The sequence below is a fragment of the Biomphalaria glabrata genome, chromosome 12, assembly GCF_947242115.1.
Source record: "Biomphalaria glabrata chromosome 12, xgBioGlab47.1, whole genome shotgun sequence".
Taxonomy (NCBI): Eukaryota; Metazoa; Mollusca; class Gastropoda; family Planorbidae; genus Biomphalaria; species Biomphalaria glabrata.
The window spans coordinates 15,541,889-15,562,830 of record NC_074722.1 but is presented as its reverse complement, the minus strand read 5'-3'; the positions used below and the strand labels follow the sequence as shown (position 1 = coordinate 15,562,830).

The 20,942-nt window shown below is 34.7% G+C and overlaps 2 protein-coding genes across 7 annotated transcripts in view; both read right to left on the bottom strand.

Moving 5' to 3' along the window:
* LOC106054254 (signal peptide peptidase-like 3) overlaps positions 1-20,942 on the bottom strand; it is a 52,400-nt gene extending 31,458 nt beyond the window's left edge. The window contains exons 1-2 of one of the 4 annotated variants that reach the window (XM_013210045.2): positions 20,807-20,942; positions 18,447-18,627 (exon numbers count right to left, since the gene is read on the bottom strand). The gene's annotated coding sequence lies outside the window, so the exon portion shown is untranslated. Of the gene's footprint in view, positions 1-666; positions 1,140-5,652; positions 5,850-18,446; positions 18,628-20,806 lie in introns of those variants that run through there. The other 3 variants (XM_013210046.2, XM_056006776.1, XM_013210048.2) reach the window with 3 other exon arrangements.
* LOC106066047 (uncharacterized) lies at positions 10,803-16,583 on the bottom strand. 3 transcript variants are annotated; one of them, XM_056006771.1, is made up of 5 exons: positions 14,873-16,583; positions 11,571-14,016; positions 11,378-11,442; positions 11,129-11,210; positions 10,803-11,018 (listed from the first exon to the last, which is right to left on the bottom strand). In XM_056006771.1, exons 2-5 carry the CDS (start codon positions 14,005-14,007, stop codon positions 10,822-10,824), a joined length of 2,781 nt encoding a protein of 926 aa, XP_055862746.1. In that variant the 5' UTR covers positions 14,008-14,016; positions 14,873-16,583; the 3' UTR covers positions 10,803-10,821. The 3 variants fall into 3 exon arrangements, with proteins under 3 accessions (XP_055862746.1, XP_055862745.1, XP_055862744.1); XM_056006770.1 differs by having other exon boundaries at positions 15,713-16,583; XM_056006769.1 differs by having other exon boundaries at positions 11,571-16,583.

Genomic DNA, 20,942 nt, shown 5'->3' with positions numbered 1-20,942 from the left:
TCAGTCCACTCAGCAACACACTGACCCAGAACTTGTGGCTTACTTTCTAGAAAATATGCTTTTAAAAAAAAAAGATACACAGAACAGTTGAAGAAAACACGAGGACCCGACGAGATACAGATCTAGTGACATGACAAACTATGTAGATCTAGCTCCTAGGCGCTACTGACGACACCAGAACGATTTCAATTCAGCTCCCCAACCCCTCCCCCGGCAAAACCTTTTTTTTTTATTCCGAAGTAACGGAAGGTCATGCACACAGATTTGAACAAGGCTGACGGAAGGTCATGCACACAGATTTGAACAAGGCTGACGGAAGGCAAGACTTTGTAAAAGACCGCACGATAACAGATGTAGATAATGTAAGCTAGGCATGAAGTCAAAACATGGGTAGAAAATAACGGGAAGAAATCAAGAAAACACGAATAGATTAGGGAAAATGAAAGAAAAAAAAAGAAAGAGGGCGAAAAACTAAAAGAAACGAGAGAGAGAGAGAGAGAGAGAGCAAAAAAAAAAAAAAAAAGGAGAAAATGTCAAAGTAAGAAAGAAACAAAGAAATGAAAAAGGGAGAAGATGTAAAAGAACACAAGAAAACAAAAACAGAATTACATGATTAATGAGTAGTATTATATGTGAAGACTTAAGTTCTAAGCCAAGGGCCAATACCTTTATGAAAAGAAATCAGTGGAGAGACTTGTTCCACTGTAACCTGCCGTGTCAGGGCGCTATGCCCGAATGACGAACGTGTCTTTGTTAAGACAGCCCACCTCACGCGGTAATATGCACTTACTCCTTGTGCCACATGGTGCACACACCTCGGCGGTGTCTCTTTGTGTCAGGCCACCTTTAGGACTCATTGGTCTGTTGGTGAGTAGTATACAAGAGGTGTGGCCGAGGTAAGAGAACACGTTTAGGTGTGTGTGTGTGGGGGGGGTCTACTTCAGACTTAGCACGCGCTCAATAGTTGCCTGAGTTGTTTCAACCGCTGGACTGAGAGAAGCCCAATTCCTTACTCGAAACAAACAATGTCAATGCATACCGCTGCTGGGGTAAACAAGTGTACAGAGACATACGATTCACAGAAATGGTTGGCTGTTTGGGACACGAGGCCTTCGTCACCTACAAACAAAGAAACAATAAACGCAACATTAACTATAACAGATACAACGTAACTGTCCGGTGTTGTGATTGACTAGTAGGGAGAAAAGAAAAAAAAAGGCCGAGGTTAAAACGGTGAGGAGACAAGCGGGACTACTGTTGTGGGTGACACGGTGTCAGTCTCACAAGGAGGATCGCTGGATGTAACAAAGAAGTTCGGTGGATGTAACAAAGAAGTTCGGTGGATGTAACAGAGCCAATAATAATCATATTTAACATAAATAATAAAAAGGCTGGAGGCTGTGATATTGTGATAAAAGACGTCGGTATGTGTGACAGAGTCAGAAAAGATGTTTCCAGATATCCCATAGAAAGTAGTTGGTAGGTGTGACAGAGTCAGAAAAGATGTTTCCAGATATCCCATAGAAAGTAGTTGGTAGGTGTGACAGAGTCAAAAAAGATGTTTCCAGATATCCCATAGAAAGTAGTTGGTAGGTGTGACAGAGTCAGAAAAGATGTTTCCAGATATCCCATAGAAAGTAGTTTGTATGTGTGACAGAGTCAGAAAAGATGTTTCCAGATATCCCATAGAAAGTAATTGGTAGGTGTGACAGAAACCGAAAAGATGTTTCCAGATATCCCATAGAAAGTAGTTGGTAGGTGTGACGGTGTCACCAGAGGGGGGTGGTATCACAAATGAAATGTCAATTTATAAAAAAAAACACCACACAGAAAAAGTATTTCGTTTAAGAAGAAGAAGTAAAGGAGTAAACAGGACTAAACTGACATATTTTGTGTAGCCAAATGTAGAACTAATAATCTCAAGCTACGTACGTATACAATAGACATATGACAAGGAGAAAGAGAAGCCAAAGACGAACAAAACTAAAGCTAATACAAGAGACTATAACCATTACCAAAACTAGGGAGAACGGGGCGCCTCGGAATTGTTCAGTTCTAGACCAAGCCAGAGCAGGATTGGTTTCAAACGTTGACTGAATGTCTCAAGAGGTTTTCAAAGCATAACTTCTAGAATTACAAGGTTGGTCAACACAAACTGTCACGCAAAAAAATAGCTATCTGAATAGAGATGCAGGGAGATGTGGGCCATCATCTAGATCAGGGGTGGGCAAATTACGACCCGCGGGCCACATGCGGCCCTTCGAGGTGTTTTATGCGGCCCGCCGACACCTACAGAAATCAGGTGTGCCCACAGTATATAGATATAAAAATACAAATATTAAAAAAATATCTAAATAAGTTATTGAAACTGTCTCATTATAAAAAGTTTTAAGTAAACGAAGATTACGCTTATTGGCTATACATCAATACACTCAATTCAAGACACAATGTCTGAGTGTTGTATATGCTTGGAACAAGATGGCAAGTGTGATGACTGATGGAGCTCGAGCTTTCACTGAGAAACATAAACTTGAAACAGGAAAGTTTGCACAAAGCTGCATATTATTCATACATTAATATATATCCAGTCATACAGAAATGAAACTCAATAGAGCTAGCGGAGTTAACCACGGGTAGTTCTGATTCATGAATAAATAACCCAATGTATCCGCTTAGCATGGGCAAGCCAAATGAGAAGAGTATAAAATCTCAAGGATGAAATTGTTATGTTACTTGAAGGGCATTGACTGTGACTTTGTTATCAATATTTCTAATGAAGAGTGTAAGACAAAATTTCATGTATTTTATAATTGCTATTGCAATTGATTGTTTACATATGAAATGCAAATGCATATTAAATCTTTTCAAAAAAGTCTTTCGCATTTCAACAGGCAAGCAAAAAAAAAAAAGTTTTTGTCATTTTCCTATGCTGAAAGGTGAAACTATCTTTAGTGAAATGATTAAAAGTACAACTATAATTAAGAGAAGCCGATTCAGCTCCAGAGGACATAACTCAAAGCAAAGAGAAGTTCCAGTCAGCTCTACCACAAGAGTTTTATGGGTGCCAGAAGCTGTATTTCCACACTTTAAAAAACTTTGCTGCTGTTCACACTATTTGGGTAAACATACATCAGTTCTTCTTCTTCTTCGTTCTCATTTTACATGTTGAAGGGTTCAGATCAGTAATCCTATATCTGAGATGAACCGCGCAGTAGTTTCCAGATCAGGCAGTTCTCCGAATAGTCTTTGGAGAGTCTTGTTCGGGTCCCTTGATTTAGTATGCACCATTGAAGGACATGGTCAGCATTCTCTGGTGATGCTCCCGACATTTAACTTCCGGAACATAAATTGTCTCATTCAGTGAGCAAGCATTTTTTGTGGAAACTAAACAAGTATAAACACTGGTCAATGTTGATTGACTGTAATTTGACAGCAGTCACACACAGGGGTAACAACTAGTAAGATAGTTTCACAGTTACATTATGCACGACTGCAAGAAGTAAAATACTGCACATTAAGTACAATTGTATATTTGTGGGGATATTGTGATATTAAAAGACAATTTTAAAAAATCGTAATACAGTGTATATATGAATTAAAAGACATTCTACACAGCAAGCTTATCTTTCTATGTGCGGCCCGTCATTCCCAAACTTTTTTTAATGCGGCCCTCGATACAAAAATGTTGCCCACCCCTGATCTAGATAGTCTAGAATCGAGAATAAACTTTTGTGGCATAGAGCCTTACTTTGTTAATAGAGATTTCACACGGCCCTTGATTTGTTCGTGTGGTGCAAGAGACACACAAATGAGTTCATTAAAATAATGAAAGCTGGTTGAAAGTGATTTCTTCCATTAAAACTAGACTAGTTGTAAGCACTTCTTAAAGTAAGTAAACGGTAATTTGAATCAAACCAAACGCCAGTTTTGGGTTACTACTGCTGTGATATTCACGAACTCCTCCAGCTGTCACGTAATATCGACCAGACAGGACAATGCTGTTTCTTTGTTCAATTTTAATAACTGACGGGAGAGAACGACTGAGTTTGTCCACTTCGAGAGATGATACACGTGACATCAGAGCTAGCCCAGTGCAGGAGTATTTAAAGCTATTTAAAATGATACACATGACATCATACGAACATAAAATGTGTTATCTTCCTTGAAAAGACTAAAAATGCGTTGAAATTGTTCCGTCTAACAATCAATCGCGTACCTCAGGGCTATACAAAGCTGAAGTAAAGGTAGAAGCTTTTCGAATGTGTACAGTTAGTTGACTGTAGTTCCTCGGTTACAATGTTTATTCCTTAGACACATTTGCAATACATGCTTGTTTCTGATTGCTCATCTATCTGGCTTAGAAATAAAACTGGTAACAGAGAGGTTTGAGCCCAAATTAGAACGATGATCTCAAACCATCTAACCACCTACCACTGAACAATGATCTCCCCCCATCTAAACACCTACCACTGAACAATGATCTCAGACCATCTAACCACCTACCACTGAACAATGATCTCAAACAATCTAACCACCTACCACTGAACAATGATCTCAAACAATCTAACCACCTACCACTGAACAATGATCTCCCCCCCCCCCCATCTAACCACCTACCACTGAACAATGATCTCCCTCCATCTAACCACCTACCACTGAACAATGATCTCAAACCATCTAACCACCTACCACTGAACAATGATCTCCCCCCATCTAACCACCTACCACTGAACAATGATCTCAGACCATCTAACCACCTACCACTGAACAATGATCTCAGACCATCTAACCACCTACCACTGAACAATGATCTCAAACCATCTAACCACCTACCACTGAACAATGATCTCCCTCCATCTAACCACCTACCACTGAACAATGATCTCAAACCATCTAACCACCTACCACTGAACAATGATCTCAGACCATCTAACCACCTACCACTGAACAATGATCTCCAACCATCTAACCACCTACCACTGAACAATGATCTCAAACAATCTAACCACCTACCACTGAACAATGATCTCAAACCATCTAACCACCTACCACTGAACGACGCTAGAATGAGTAGGAAATAACACAGACGTCACAAAGGGGAGATTGTAAGGGAAGTCCTATATGATAGATTCGGATATAAAAATAAATGGAACGATATCGGAACCTCTTAGCTGACGTGACAAAACATTAACTATAAGCCCTACTTTCGTCTTCGACAAAGAATGTTTATAGATCGCAGACACCTCCGAAACAATTAAATTTCAAAGCAGCTAAGTTTCAAGACAGCAGTGGCTAGTTCTCGTGCACAAGATATATAACTAAAAAAAAAACAACAACAAAGCTTAAATAAGGTGAAAAAACGCCCCATATTAAACTAAACTAAAGTGCGATAATTCCACATTTACACTTTGAATTACTTTGGTTTAGGCCTGAACCAAACGTCCACATTTTTTTTAAGTGAAAACAAAAATCAGCGAAAAGTGACTTCTATTGTCAATTACTCGTGCATCCAACTTCATTAAGATGTGTTTAAGTATAAACTATTAACTAACATTTTAATCTGAAACTATTAACAACTTGAGAAATATTTCGTTATAAAAAAAGAAACCACAAATATAAGAAAACTATGCTATATTTAAAGCTAGAACATACCTTGAAACACATACTATTCCATTACCCTCGCGTTAGAAAGAGGACAAGATATATCCTAGCACACTGTAATTACCGTGTGCTCAACGGACACCATCAGACCTCCTTGTTTGTAAATCAATGAGACACGGATACAGGATTTGAGTCACCCCCCAGGAGATGTACTTGTCATTTTTGTTTGTAAATCGTAAACAGTTGCAAACAGGTTTGTTTTTGTTGTTTTTTTTTAAAACACTTTGTGAAGAAAACATCAGTAGCTGTTTCGGAAACGTGCACAGCGAGACAGGGGTCCCTATTAAGTGGAGGCATACACTCGCATTATGAACGTTGAAATATGCAGAAGTTACCTAAGCTTCTGTCTCCCCACCAACCCATAACAACAAACACACCTTTTTTTACAAAGCGTAAAGCAACTCACTCTGTCTGGTAAAAAGTTTGTACACGTTATTTCTCCGACAACCAATATCGTATCAAGCTGAAATTTAGCACAATTAATTTTTTGACATGCCAACACAAGAATGAATGAAAAAAAAATTAGTTCATTAACTATTGGTAATAAATTGTTTTGCTTGGTATCTCGAATAAGGGAAAGAAATTATAAGTTGGATTAGTCCCCTTTATCGTTTGTAGAGAAAATAGTGTAAATAACTCTAAACCTATTTCCATAAGCAGTTCCCTGACCCAGTGGTTAGGGTATTGGCGTGAGGAGGCCTTAAACCTCGAGTTCAAATCCAGGTCTTCTTTCTCCCCCTACGTTGCCCTAACTCTTTCCAACTGGCCAAGACAACGGATAGAATCATAGCGTAGTGAGAAAGTGATAGAATCATAGCGTAGTGAGAAAGTGATAGAATCATAGCGTAGTGAGAAAGTGATAGGATCATAGCGTAGTGAGAAAGTGATAGGATCAGAGCGTATTGAGAAAGTGATAGAATCATAGCGTAGTGAGAAAGTGATAGAATCATAGCGTAGTGAGAAAGTGATAGAATCATAGCGTAGTGAGAAAGTGATAGGATCATAGCGCAGTGAGAAAGTGATAGAATCATAGCGTAGTGAGAAAGTGATAGAATCATAGCATAGTGAGAAAGTGATAGAATCATAGCGTAGTGAGAAAGTGATAGAATCATAGCATAGTGAGAAAGTGATAGAATCATAGCATAGTGAGAAAGTGATAGAATCATAGCATAGTGAGAAAGTGATAGAATCATAGCGTAGTGAGAAAGTGATAGAATCATAGCGTAGTGAGAAAGCATGAAATAGCGCTAAACAAAAACACGTGATAAAATTAGTTCCAATCGCACAGATTCATTATTGTTAGTCTAGATCTATTACACATTTAATGACATGACTGATCCAATGTAATTGATACAAATCTACTTAATATAAGCTTTGTTGTTGTTGTTTTAAGTAATTTATTTTGTTTGTGTTTTGCTTGCTTTTCTTCATTCGCTGCCCCCCCCCTCTCTCCAGCGGTTACGACTTTACGACAAATACAGTACTTTAAAATAAACGTAATAATCGTGTTCACTCTGCAGTTGATGCATTGGCAACAAGCAAGGACTTGACAGACTGACTGCTAAGTGTTCATTTGTTGGACTGAGCTGCATGACAACACGTATACAATGTAGCCAGTAATGTCATACTTTAACCAGGCTCGCCAAGAAGTCGTGCTCGTTCAATTGCATCAGTTCTGTTTAAATCTTGATCATTTTATTCAATGGAGCCACAAAACTTCGATGTTTTGTTGTTGTTAAATGACAAGAGTAAATATTAAAAAGACAAGAACTGCTAAGTCAGCTAAGGTGAATAACTATCCTGGAAACTTATACAAATGCCAACATTAGCCAGAACTTCGCCACAGAATGTTCCAAGAGACAAGATCCAAGATAAAAAAAAAAGGCGTCATCCTTAACATGGCTATAAGCTGAACACTTACATCCCGAAACAGAAGGCTTTCTCGCCGCAGTACAAGAACGAATTATTGGGTCTGCAATTTAAGAAAAGCATATTCTTAAGCTGGATGTTATCCACAAATGTCTAAAAGGGTAGAAATAGGGCTGAGCTCTACAAGGGAAAGATGTACATCTTACATCTTAGCGATAAACAAATTAATTTCATCAGCATCTGGTCTAGCCACATGACCAAAGAAAGATTATAGCTCCCTACTGAAAAAGGTCTAGACTCTATATTGACAGATAAAACAGGCGACACGGTAATAGGCACAACATATCCCTAATAGGCACAACATATCCGTGCGTAAAGTTGGTTTCTCAAAGTGAAGATCGGACATCCATCTTCGTGTTCCTAGGAAATAATAAAACTGTGCTCCATCTTCAACAACTAAGAGAATGAGCATGGACCAGACAGAACAGAAGATTTCAACTGACCGGATCTACTGTTTGGAAAACAATTCCCATTACAACATAGTGTTTCATTAAAAAAAAAAAAAAAAAAAGGCCCAAGTAGATTTGAATATTCTTCTTGGGACTATAGATCGTTAACCTTCACAGTATGTCTAATTATAACAAAATAGATTCAAATAGTTATAAAAGAAAATAAAGGCCATTTGGTCTCCACTGCAGACTTAATATCCATTAAAGTCTAAACCGTGCACTTAAATAAATAGTCCCCCTGCTTTTTTTTTTTTTTTTTTTTTGTTATTAGTGAAATTTCGTGCATTTCAAATAATTATTATATAATTTTATTATATAATTTTATTTTATTATTATAACTTGGTGAGGTTAGGTAAAGGTCTGAATGAAGAAACAAGAAAAAGACTACCACTGAAGTCATTCTTAGCTTGTCTTTTAAATGTCACGATTGTATACTTATGAACAAAGTGTACTTTAGGTAAGGAAGTCAAACAGTTGAGCAATGTACACTGATATTAAATATCTCAATGTATGCTTAGTTTGGTTTTACGCTTTTGAAACAAAAATGATATCCATGATTAGTTTAATTTCCTTTTACAAAGAAATCTGTAACACAAATGTTAAAAAAAAAAAAAGGTTACAAAGACAGTTTGTTTGGAAACACAAACTGAAAATCGGCCCCCGAAGTGGTCCACCCAGGCAGGTTTCGATATTATCAGAATGAAATTCTATCAAAGACAAATGACAGAAAATAATGGAGAAAAAAAGGTTAACAGGTCTTGTGTGGTGCCCCAGCGGTCCAGCAGACCAAAGGATAGGTGAAAGTGAATGTGAAGTTAGATGTGAACCTGGCCTAACTGATCTCTTATAATAAATATCTAATTGATCTAATTGTTTTGTAAGGGGCCAATTTTAGCACTGTAATTCAGGTGATAATATGAAAAACTACTTATTAATTGTTGTTTTAAATTATGTCTGACTTATATGCATACTAATAGATTTTTTCTCTTTAAAAAAAATAGTAAACATTTTTGTGTGTGTAAATATAGTACTTAGTATAACAGAACTTATGTGACTTTACAATACAAATATAAAAAAAATTTTGACAAAAAATCTACAACCGTTTGCATAAATGTGTTAAAAATATGGTAAATAGTCGTCTCCCCCTAATAAAGAGCCTCAAGTGTTTGTTACTATTAATAGTGAAGAGTTGTAAAAGTGGTGTATTTTTATGAAAAAACTGCTTGCATAAGTGATTAAAAAAATTAGATTTTTCACTTTCAGAAAAGAAAAAAGTAGCTGTTGCATCAGAACTTTAAATGATCTAAAATACTGTGAAGTCAGATTTTTACTATCTTTTCTAGTTTATGAGATCTAAACGGGACGGACGGACGGACAGACAGGTCACACAAAACTAATAGTGTCTTTTCCCCTTTCGGGGGTCGCTAAAAAGGAATTTAAATCTTGATTGAAAAAATATTTGCACTATTAGTAATAGATTTAATCATATTAATAATAATAATAATTTCATTTATAAAGCACTGTTAACAAACAAAATTTAGGCTCAAGGCGCTGTAATAACATTACAAACACAAACACGACAACTAAAATGACAATTAATCTAAAAAAAGTTTTAAATAGATAGGTCTTAATGTTCTTTTTAAAAGTGGTGTAGCATGTTGTCTGTCCGAGATCAATGGGGAGTGAGTTCCAAACCTTTGGTCTGTGCACTGAAAAAGTCTGCAAACCGTAGCTTTTGAGGGGAAAAACGTGGCAACACTAAAAGCGCAGGGCTCTCTGGAGAACATATGGAGTAATATTGCTACCAATAATCAAGTCTTGATCTGATATTTTTTAAAAAGTATGAATTTTAATCAATGAAATACACACTCAAAGTCGATCTATAGTGGGAAAGAGAGTACATCTCTGCAAGATCTGAGTGGGATGCAGTACTCAAGTCTTGTATAAGTTGTAAGTCAAGCTGCTCAATCCCTCAAGATACTGACATAATTCAGCTCAAAAATAAAGACAAACATTTAGAGGAGTTTCATTCATGTCTTGTGTAAATGAGTGTTTCTCCAGTACTGGTGCCAAAAAGTGTCACATTATGCTAAAAATTAAAGTTGAAGTTTTTGGTTTCATTTCAACTGTATTCACTTCTTCAACCAGTTCACTTTAAGAATTTATCAATAGAAAATGAATTGCAAGATGTAGATTTTGACAGCAGTGTCTAATCAAGGGGTACCCCCTTTTGCGTCACAGGTGCATCACCGGGACACCACTTGATAATTTAAGAACTACCAATTGATAAATTCATTGTATTTTAGCATAATATAACTGTCTTTATTGTTACTAGTCTTTAGATACTGAAATTTATGCTTTTGCATAAAAAAAGTGGATTTGAGCTCAATTCAAAAATTGGGACACCGTAGCACCTGTGACACTACAAGTTAAAGTTTTTTAAAAAGATATTCTGTGAGAATATAGAAATTATTTTATTTTTGCACTAGAGTGATCCATTAGACTTATTATTAAGTTCACTATTCTAGTCATAAAGTACCCATTTGTAAAAATGCTGCTTCAATTTCACAAAATGTTGCGGGTGCTTCATGGGACACCATTTTTTAAAATAATGTTTAAAAGTTTAAATTTTTGTTTTATCTGTGCACAAGTAAATTGTCATTAATATTTTTAATGATTGACAAATATATATTTTATATGTTTTGTTAGTTTTAACACACAGAAAAAGGTTTAAAAAAAAAAAAAGAAAGAAAAAAGGCATAAAACTGTACACAAATTTTATTCAGAAATCAAAACCTTCCACTCTCCACTCTCTCAAACTATTGCCATTTGGTATCAACATCACTTCAGTAACAATCATGTCTGCATACACTAATTGTATGTCCTGCACTTCTGGGTATACAAATATATCTCTTTTATTTCTGTGCCTTTTTAAAAAATTTATTCTGCGCTGATCATCCAGGACTTCTGTCACAACTCCTGTTAGAAAAAATTACCAGCAATGTTGAAAAAGTTAATACTTCAATCTAAAACATACTTTGAACTTGTTTATTGAATGTAAAAGGTACACAGTACAAAAAAAATTATACCTGGATAGAATATTTCCCCATACTTGACAATCACACAGCTATTTACAATGTACTTTTGAATGGTGGAGGACAATGTTTGGGCCTGAAAAAACAACAACAACATGTGGCTGAAATACTTAAATTCGACTGAAATGAGTCAAAAATTATTTAGCAGGGTATATTATTAAAAAAACAACTTATACAATACAGGTAACATAAGATTCAATGAAAAATGTTAAAATGCTTATACTGTATGTAAAAGCTCTTTACCTTTGAATTTGAGCATATGGGACTGACATCCAAAGAGGATTCAAGATTTGATTGAGATTGCACCACTGAAGAAAAAGAAACAATTACATTTAGAAATCAGTTAAGTAATTTTAAAAAGAATAATATGTTTTCTCGGATAATTGTAAAATGGCTATTTAAAAAATAAATAAATAAATAAAAGTACAGTACTTACCATTCTGTTTCTGAAGTTTGAACATATTCCAAGATCCACATATTTCATCATGCAGGCACTGACTGCCATCTGAATTTCTGCAAGGAAAGCAGAAACAGCTTCTTTTTCTGTAGGCAATATTGTAAGGTGTAATACCTCTCACTGCATGGACTGACCTCGATCCCTGAAGGCTTCGAATCTTTTCGTTGGACCTGTCAGGCCTGTCTCGATTGATTTCTCCTTGTTCCACAAGGAAAAATGTTCTTTTACTTGTAGGCTCTGCCTTTGTCATGTATTCTTTTGCCCAAAGGAATAGCCCCTTTGCATCAGAAATAATGGCCATTCTTCTTTTAATGGCCAATGTAGCATTTTTTTTAACAACACCTATTTCAGCATCGCATGGCCCTTTTCCATGGCGACTACCGAAATAGTGCCTCTCTATGGACACATTTGTATCTTCCTTTGAGAAAGATAAGTCTACAAAATTTAATTTTCCTTTGTACTGTGCTGCACATCCATCACTAAAACTGATAACTTTAGTGAAAGCATGACCACGATTAGCTAACTCATAAATCACTTTCATTTGAAAGTGTTGTGATGCATGGCCATCATGTTTTAGGTCATTTGATAAAAAAACCATGCTTTCTTTGACTATCAAATCTTTGTCTCTGTAGTAGCTCACTACTGGGTGAATAGTGACCTCTGTTCGAGCCCAGTGTGCACCTTGGATTTCATCCTGGTGGTGGCATGTGAAATTTTGACCAAAATCAGAAACTAGCAAAAGCCAGTCACATGGTAAATCTTGTTTCAAATCTGCAAACTGCTGCTGTTGCCAGTTAGCTGTAAAAAGATGAAGGCTGAATTTTTCCAAATCTTTCTGCATTGATGTTACTAGGTCATTGAAAGGGCCTTCTTTATTTACTGGTCGCCACTTTATTACCTTTCGCAGTGTACCATCACTCTGAACATACTCATCTGTCATCTTTGACCAGATGCTCCATTCTGCTAATTCATCCATGCAATTTTTTAAAGGCTCAAAATACTTGTTAATTAAATCCACACCACAGTTGCTACATGATCTTTCAATGCACTGCAGCTTATGAAAACAATTGGCATTAGTTCTTGGGCATAGAGTTAAGTCAAGTGATGAAGCTGGATTTTTTAATGTCAGCTCTCTGTGTCCTTTTTTGATTAGAAACTTATTAATGCCCTCCATATAAAGAAAAATCTTCATACAGAACTCACATAAGCAAGACTGCATCTTATTATGTTGAGTAGCTTTTGTCATAAATGGTTTCAATTTAGCAAACTTTGAGAACAATACCTTTAATGTGGGTGCATGAGTACTCAATTGAGTATATGCCTCCTTCAGCGTTTTCTGCATGAAGCGTTTAGGTTTTCCAGTTCGTGCACTCACAGATGATTGAGATGGATCAGTTCTTGAGACATCCTCTCTGCTGTAAAAGTTGTGAATTGTTTCCAAGGCATTTTGTGTAATGCAATCACTTCGTTTTTTTCTTGCTATGTTTTGTGATTTGCACTTGGACATAAAACTTCTTGAAAAACCAAAATGTTTGAAATGAGTAGCACAACCTCTGAATTTGTTATACTTAGTAAGGATGTTGCAGAGTACTTGTCTGCGAGCATTAGACATCTGACTCCTTTTTTTGCTGGTAGAGTGTAGATAGGTTTTGATGCTTTCATTAATGTTGTTTAGAAAGATGAGCTTTCTTCTCTCAGGTAGACGCAGAAAGCCTATGTCTTGGAGAGCTTTACTTCTTCTTGGGGAGCGTATTTGTGAGAGACCTTCAACAACTGCAGCATATTTCTTAGGTGATCTAGGTAATTTCATCAAAGCCCTTGAAACAGCCATTCTTTTTGCCACTGGAGTCTGGAATCCAGTACCAAGTGATTCGCCAACCTCTGCAGAGTTGACACAAAGGGGACTATTAGCTTGCTGTTTTCTTTCTTTGCGTTTTCTGTTTATCCAGGCTTTTTCATGTGGGCTTAACTTGGCCCTGTATGCAGCTTTTCTCAACCTCTCTTTTTCTCTTCGCTCTAAAACAGCAGCACGTGTTTCAGGTTTTACTTTTTTTTCATTAAGAGGGAGACCTAGTTCTTTCTTTTTTTGTCTGCATTTTTGTGTTCTTAAATTACTTAAAAGTCGAGCTCTTTCTCTCTTTTCTGGTGTAATATTTTGTCTGTAAAGCACACTTCGTTTTCTATCCTTTTCCTTGAAAGCAGCAAATTTTTCTGGATCAGCTTGTAGTTTTTCCCTGTGTCTTCTATACCTTATAGCACTAGGTGTCAACCCAGAAACATTATTTTGAGTGACATTTTTTAGCGACACAGGCTCTGGTACTAGTACATTTAGAAATGACTCAGGCTCTGATGCTTGTATATTTAGAGAGTCTTTCTTGGCTTGTAAACGCTTTGAAACTCTAACAGATAGCTCCATTACTGAAATCTGTAATTGATAAAAATTTATTAGTATCAAAATAATTAGATCTATTATGTACTAATAGCACTCGTAAACATATTATAATATATATTGGTGCATTATTTAAATCGAGTCTAGTAATGCCCATAATTGCTTTATAGGGATAGACTCAATGGTGTAGGACTAGTACAGTTAATTCATATTATATAACTTAAGTTACAATCATTCAGTGGTAGACTAAAAGAACTGAATACAATATTCTGTATAAAAAATACAATGGAAATTAAGTTAAGGTTAAACCAAAATTTTCTAGATACAATCTACATTTCAATATAGGTCTATAAAAAATACTATAATATAGAATTATAGATCTAGATTATTCTAGAGATACTTGTCTATTGAAAGAAAGAATCTATTATTTATTATCTATAATTAGATTCTAAATCTAGTCATTAATGACCTAGTCTAGAGTCACGAGTCTAGATTCATTATAAGATCTAATCTAATTCCCTAATAATCTACTTATTTCCACTATCTAGTCTAGATCTAAAGTCTAAATCTTGATAATGAATTACATAATTAGACATAATTAGATCTAGGTTTAGAGTAAATCTAGAATAATCTAGATAATGAATTACATAATTAGATCTAGGTCTAGAGTAAATCTAGAATAATCTAGATAATGAATTACATAATTAGATCTAGGTCTAGTCTAGAGTAAATCTAGATGATGAATTACATAATTAGATCTAGGTCTAGTCTAGAGTAAATCTAGATGATGAATTACATAATTAGATCTAGGTCTAGTCTAGAGTAAATCTATATGATGAATTACATAATTAGATCTAGGTCTAGTCTAGAGTAAATCTAGATGATGAATTACATAATTAGGTCTAGATCATTAGGTCTAGATCTAGACTAGATTAAGTTTTAAAGACAAGTGTCCGAGATGCGCCTCAAACGGAAAATCAATTAGATCTAAATATTCTTTACAGTATTAAGTACAAATTTTTAATTATTTAATATTTCTTAAACACTATCGTTTTATTTATTTAATGTAGCTAATATTATCTGATACTGTAAAATCTTTAACAAAATATCACTAAAATCTATTTGGACTTAACAGACGCAAACTAGGACACCATTTGTAAACAAACGAAGTGTTGTCCACTGAAACGCCCCAAACGATGATAAGTAAAATTTCAAAAAAATATATATTGAAATATATCAAAAAATGTTCATTTAAAATTATTAATTATGAAAATATTTTATTACATACATAAAAATCATTTAATCTTGATTGAAACTTTCCATGAATAAAGAAAACTTAATATACCCTGAACTCGTACTAGACGCTACACGTGACGTCATAATTTATGCATGGAAAACACCAACACGGGGTCCCATGGAACGCCTCAATGCCTAACCCAATTTACTTCTCAAAATAAAAAAATGTAGATTATTTTTAATTCTTTCACACGTCTACTATTACATCAACATAATTGTTTAGGAAATATAAACTTTTTGTTTAGTAACAGGCTTTAAAATTGATTAACTTTACGATTTAAGACTAAATTGTATTCAAGACGCTTCACGTGACGTCATGATTGAATGGCTAAATCTAGTAACCTCGTTCTAAAAAAAGCACTTCGATTAGGATATTGCAATCAAACTAATTCGTAATAAGCTTAAATTTCAGTAGAATAATGAAATATCTACGTACCTGATGGGTTGTTGTTCCACAAAAGATCACAAAAAACAGTTTAAATGAGATGTTTGTACAAGATTGCCGGCGATTGATCGTGTCGACGCTTGGGGCGCATCAATGGTTAATTGTGGGACACGCTATTGTTTAAGTACTCCTGTTAATTACTACGCTAGTATTTCCAGCGGAAGCGGCACTTTTTTTGTTCTACACAATACCTGTGATGCTCAAAAGAACTCTCATTCATAAAAAGTAGTGTCGTGGGAAAAATAATCCCATTCTTAACACACGCAGCACAGGCGCTTCATCTGGGACGCCTCGACCTATTTTAAGCTCGTTATGCATGTTTAGAAAGCTTTTAACAAAAAAAAATACTTTAAAAGAAATCTTTAATGCTTGTTGTAACAGAAATGCAATGTTGAGCATATTATTTATTTCTTGTTTACAATTCATAGAGGATTGTAATTCCGTATAAAGTGGGACACATCGCGATGCGCCTCAAACGCCTTTTTGTGGCCGTGTTTAATCAATATTTTGATAACCTTGAGAAAAACTAAATAATGACATTGAAATATGAGGATCTTGTTAACATATCCCAACAAAGATGGAAGTTTTATGCCCCTAGGTTTTAGTACGATATTAATTCAATCATACTATGGTGTTCCGTGTTACATCAAAAGCCGCCATTTTGGGTAGTAATTTCACACATTTTTTACAATTTCAATATTTCCCTAGCACCTTATGAGCTCAAAATATCAAAATTTATAGATTAACCATTTCTTAATGCAATGTAATGCAAATTGTCACATTTGAATAACAATCTTATGAAATACGGACTTTTTAGTGAACCAACACCTAGTTGTAACCAGTACTGGAGAAACACTCAAATAACAAATAGAAGACTGGTATACCAATGACAATCGTTAACTTTTATATAAAAACTGTCCTAGAAAGAAGACTGGTGTATACTAATAGCAATTGTAACTATAAGACATAAAATGTCCTACAAAGAAGACCAATTTTTGTTTGTTACATTCTAATACACTCAAACTTAAGCCTGGAAACAAAGAAATGTGAATGCTGCAAAAAAAAACAACAACAATAAAATGATACATTTTCTGTAACAGCTGGAAAAAAGGAAAAATTCTATTTCAGATCAATACAATGTACCTTTGAGATTAACTTTCTTTGGAGAAATGCTGAAAGAAAAACTATAGTTTTGAGATACTGTAGCATATGGATGTGGGGGGGGGGGGGGGGGGGTATGACTTGACATCCTTACTAAAGGCAATGATCAAAGGCATGTGACACCACCTGATAAATTCAATTGTCCTCTAATTGTCTCTTCAAGCAATATCTGGCACCACTTCACTTCAATAGAGTTAGCAATTAAAAAAACATAATTTACAGCATAATGACTTTAATCATAGGGAGATTGAGTAAGCAGAAGTGGTCCACCCAGACAGGTAAAAAGGCAGGTTTCAATATTTTCAGAAAGAATATCATAATCAAAGGCAAATGACAGAGAAGAATGGAGAAAGAAGGTTGACAGATCCTGTGTGGTGCCCCAAAGGTCCAGCAGACCATGGGAAAGGTGAAAGTGAATGTGAAGTTAGATGTGAACCTGGCCTAACTGATGTCTTATAATGAGTAAATTGTTTTGTAAAGGGTCAGTCTCTTATTCAAAGCCTCAAGAAAAAAACATTTCCGTTAAAAAAAAAAAAAAAAAAATTCTTTAGTTTTGTTTTTCATGACTGTATGCATGCTTTGCAGTTCACGCAATAGTATGAAAAACTACTATTTAATTGTTGTTTTAAATTATGTCCAACTTATTTGCATAGTAAATTTTTTGTAAATGTAGTATTAAGTATGACAGAACTTACACTAACTTAGCAATACCATTGTAAAAAAAATATTTTTTGACCAAAAATCTAAAACCATTTGCATAATTGTTAAAAAAAAAGTTAATTACCATCTCCCTTTACTAAAAAGCCTCTACTAGGGTGTTTGTTACTATTAATAGTGAAAAGTTGTAAAAATGGTGTATTTTTATGAAAAAACTGCTTGCATAATTGATTTTAAAAATTAGATTTTTCGCTTTCAGAAAAGAAAAAAATAGCCGTTGCATTTATTAATAAGAACTTTGAATGATCTAAAATATCATGATCCGATTTTCATTTTCTCTTCTAGTTTCTGAGATCTAAACGGGACGGACGAACAGACAGGCCACACAAAACTAATAACCTCTTTTCCCCTTTCGGGGGCCGCTAAAAAAAGTAATACAATAATCACATCCCGTTACTTGACCAATCATATTTAACAAGTGACACAATTTTAAATTATTGCATACATACATAAATATAAGTCAAAGTCACTGTTACAAACCATTTCAAACAGGCCTTGAATATCTAATCTCAGACAGACCCTCATAGTCCTAGTTTATAATACACTATTTGTTTGAGGTAACTGTCAAGGACATTTCTGCTGGTAACAAAAAGTCTAAAATTCAGTAGCGGAAAAAAATTAAATAGAAAATAAACCTTAAAGGGCACTTTTGGCAGCTGAGGAAAATTAACTTAAGATAGATATTAAAAAAAATTAATGAATGTTACCCACAAAAAACTATGTCAACAACAACTAGCTACGGGGCCTTCCTTGTTATCAACTTATAGGTAAATTCCTCCTTCAGATCACTCATTATACAAATATATGATTGTTCTGACAGAAACTAATGAACAGAAAATGTTCTTACCTTATAAAAATTCACAAAAAAAGAACAGCTATGGGTTCATACAAAGTCTATTTAAATGTTTGGTAACAGTGGCTTGACAGCATAACAGCCTGACTGGGAAGTTGACAAGATTAGCATATATCCTCTAATCATCCTATTGGATGTATTCATGGCTGAACCATTGTAGAACAATCCCTTACTGCTGAAATAAGAACATGGTATTATTATTTTTTATGGAATTCATATTTTCATAGTGAAATTAAATACATATCAAAACATGATGAAGCTGTAACTATCCCTTTGCATTTTAGCAGAGTATCAACACTGTATGAGAGCCATCACAATTGGATGACTTTATTGTTCCCACTTCAGTGAGATGCTAATTCAAAGAATCTAAAATAATTCAATAGAACATAACTGATGAAATAAAAACCTAACTTCCTTAATATTGTTATAACTCTGCCATGCGCACTGCCATTCAAGATAGTGCAGAAAGAAGATGCGCACTATTAGTGACTAGACTAGGAAGGATGTTGACATTAGAGAGAAAAGAAGATTTTAGCCCATGTCCAGAGCCAGATGAAGATGCTGTGCTCAAGGGCAGATGCCCTATGTGTTTGTGATGTCTTCATGTAAATAAACATTTATGTCTTGTTGGTTGGCTCCCTTAAGATATTACAATATGAAATGATGTAATATTCATTAAAATATTAATAAAGCATTTAATACATTTTTATAACTGACTCAGCTCTCTAAGTCTCCTCTTTAAAGCTTACAGAAATTGCTGAGCTATTATATCTAGAGGCAGGCTGTTCCAGTAAGAATATGCAAATTTAAGCAAAATATGATCTGGTAAAGTAAAATGAAAAGTAAAGTTCCCCTTGAGATTTATTTATGATAGTAGAACTATGAAAAAGCCCATGTTTATAAAAAAGCATTTAAAAAAAAACATTTTGTTTATATAGATAGCACAACTTTCATGTTTATAGCATGCTTAATGTGATTTGGTCCAATCTCTTTTGTGGACCAGTCAGGGAGGGAGTATCTAGGAGAAGGTTTTCTGTGCTATTTTATCTAGAGGCAGGCTGTTCTAGTAAGATTTGTAAGAAGTTAAGCAAAGTGAAACAAAAGATGATAGAAGTACTTAGAAAAAGAACTTCATGTAAACAACATTTTTTTAATTGCTTTTATTTTAGTACCAGGTGACCGAACCTCACTTGGTTGAATGATTTGGGAAAGATATTTACCCAAACTTATTTTGGAAATATTTTTGTAATGGCGAAAAAGATCAAGCAATCGGGAAACAAATACCCATCCAAAGAGTTGCTTTTATGTTCTGTTAGTTCTAAATGCCACTGTAAATGACAATATGAATAGAAATAATGTGCCCCTACAGTCTAGAGAAACCGCACCTCACGTTGTGTCGTTTTACATTGCATCTGATCTTTTGTGTAAAACTATTGGACTATTAATGACTTGGAAGAAAGTCTTTGCAGTGTAATTTCTCAAATAGTTATGTTCAGACATATATAATATATATATATATATTATTTATTCATTATGTGGCTTTGGAACGAAATATCAGGCGATGCAAAATGACTTGGTTATAGGGTAAAATATGGACTTTGTAACATTGACGCACTTTCATAGCGGTTTAGTAATAAATACTAATATTATAATCTATATCTACTATAGATAAATTAATAGATGTAATCTAGATCTTTAAATCTTTTTTTTTTAATAGTCAATAGACTGAATAGTAGTCAAATTGATTCATGTCAGTGTCCTAGTTGTAAATAGATCAAAACTAATCTATTTATAGATGATTAGAATCTATTAGATCTAATGATTAGATCTAATAGTATATAATGCTATTACTAGTATAATAATAGGCCCTAAGGCTAAACTCATGCCTACTCTAGAATCTAGTCTATCCTAACTGTCCAGTGTCCTGTATAGTGTATTCCTGTAACTGTAACTCATTAACTTCATTAAGTTGTTAAAAGTTAAGTCTATTCAACGACTATTGTCGTATTGAATATCTATGTCATGTCTATAGTCTATATAGATCAATAGACTAGTATAGACTCTCTCTCTATTCAACTAACTGTGTAGTCATGTAGACTGCGACACACAGTAATAGATCTAGAATCTAGTAATAGTACTAATAGAGCAGCCTAAGACAGTTCTAACTAATCCTGGCCCTGGCAGGTCCTAGTCCTAGGCAGTAGAGTAGGTAGGAGGCCAAGTCAAGTGCCGAAGTGGACCAACAAGTAAATTAGTAATTAACTCTATATTAGATCTAGATCTCAAATGGAGAATTTAAAAAAAAACTTGCTTAATAAAATAAGATTGAAAATTTATTAGCAACATTTAATCACCTATATCGATCTAGCAATAATTGTCAATAAACGTTTTTAAGGAACATTCACTGTTTAATGTTTTGTTTATATTATTCCACAAAGATGGCGATTTCCTGCTTCCTATCTGATAAGTACGCTAACTCCGTGTCAAAAA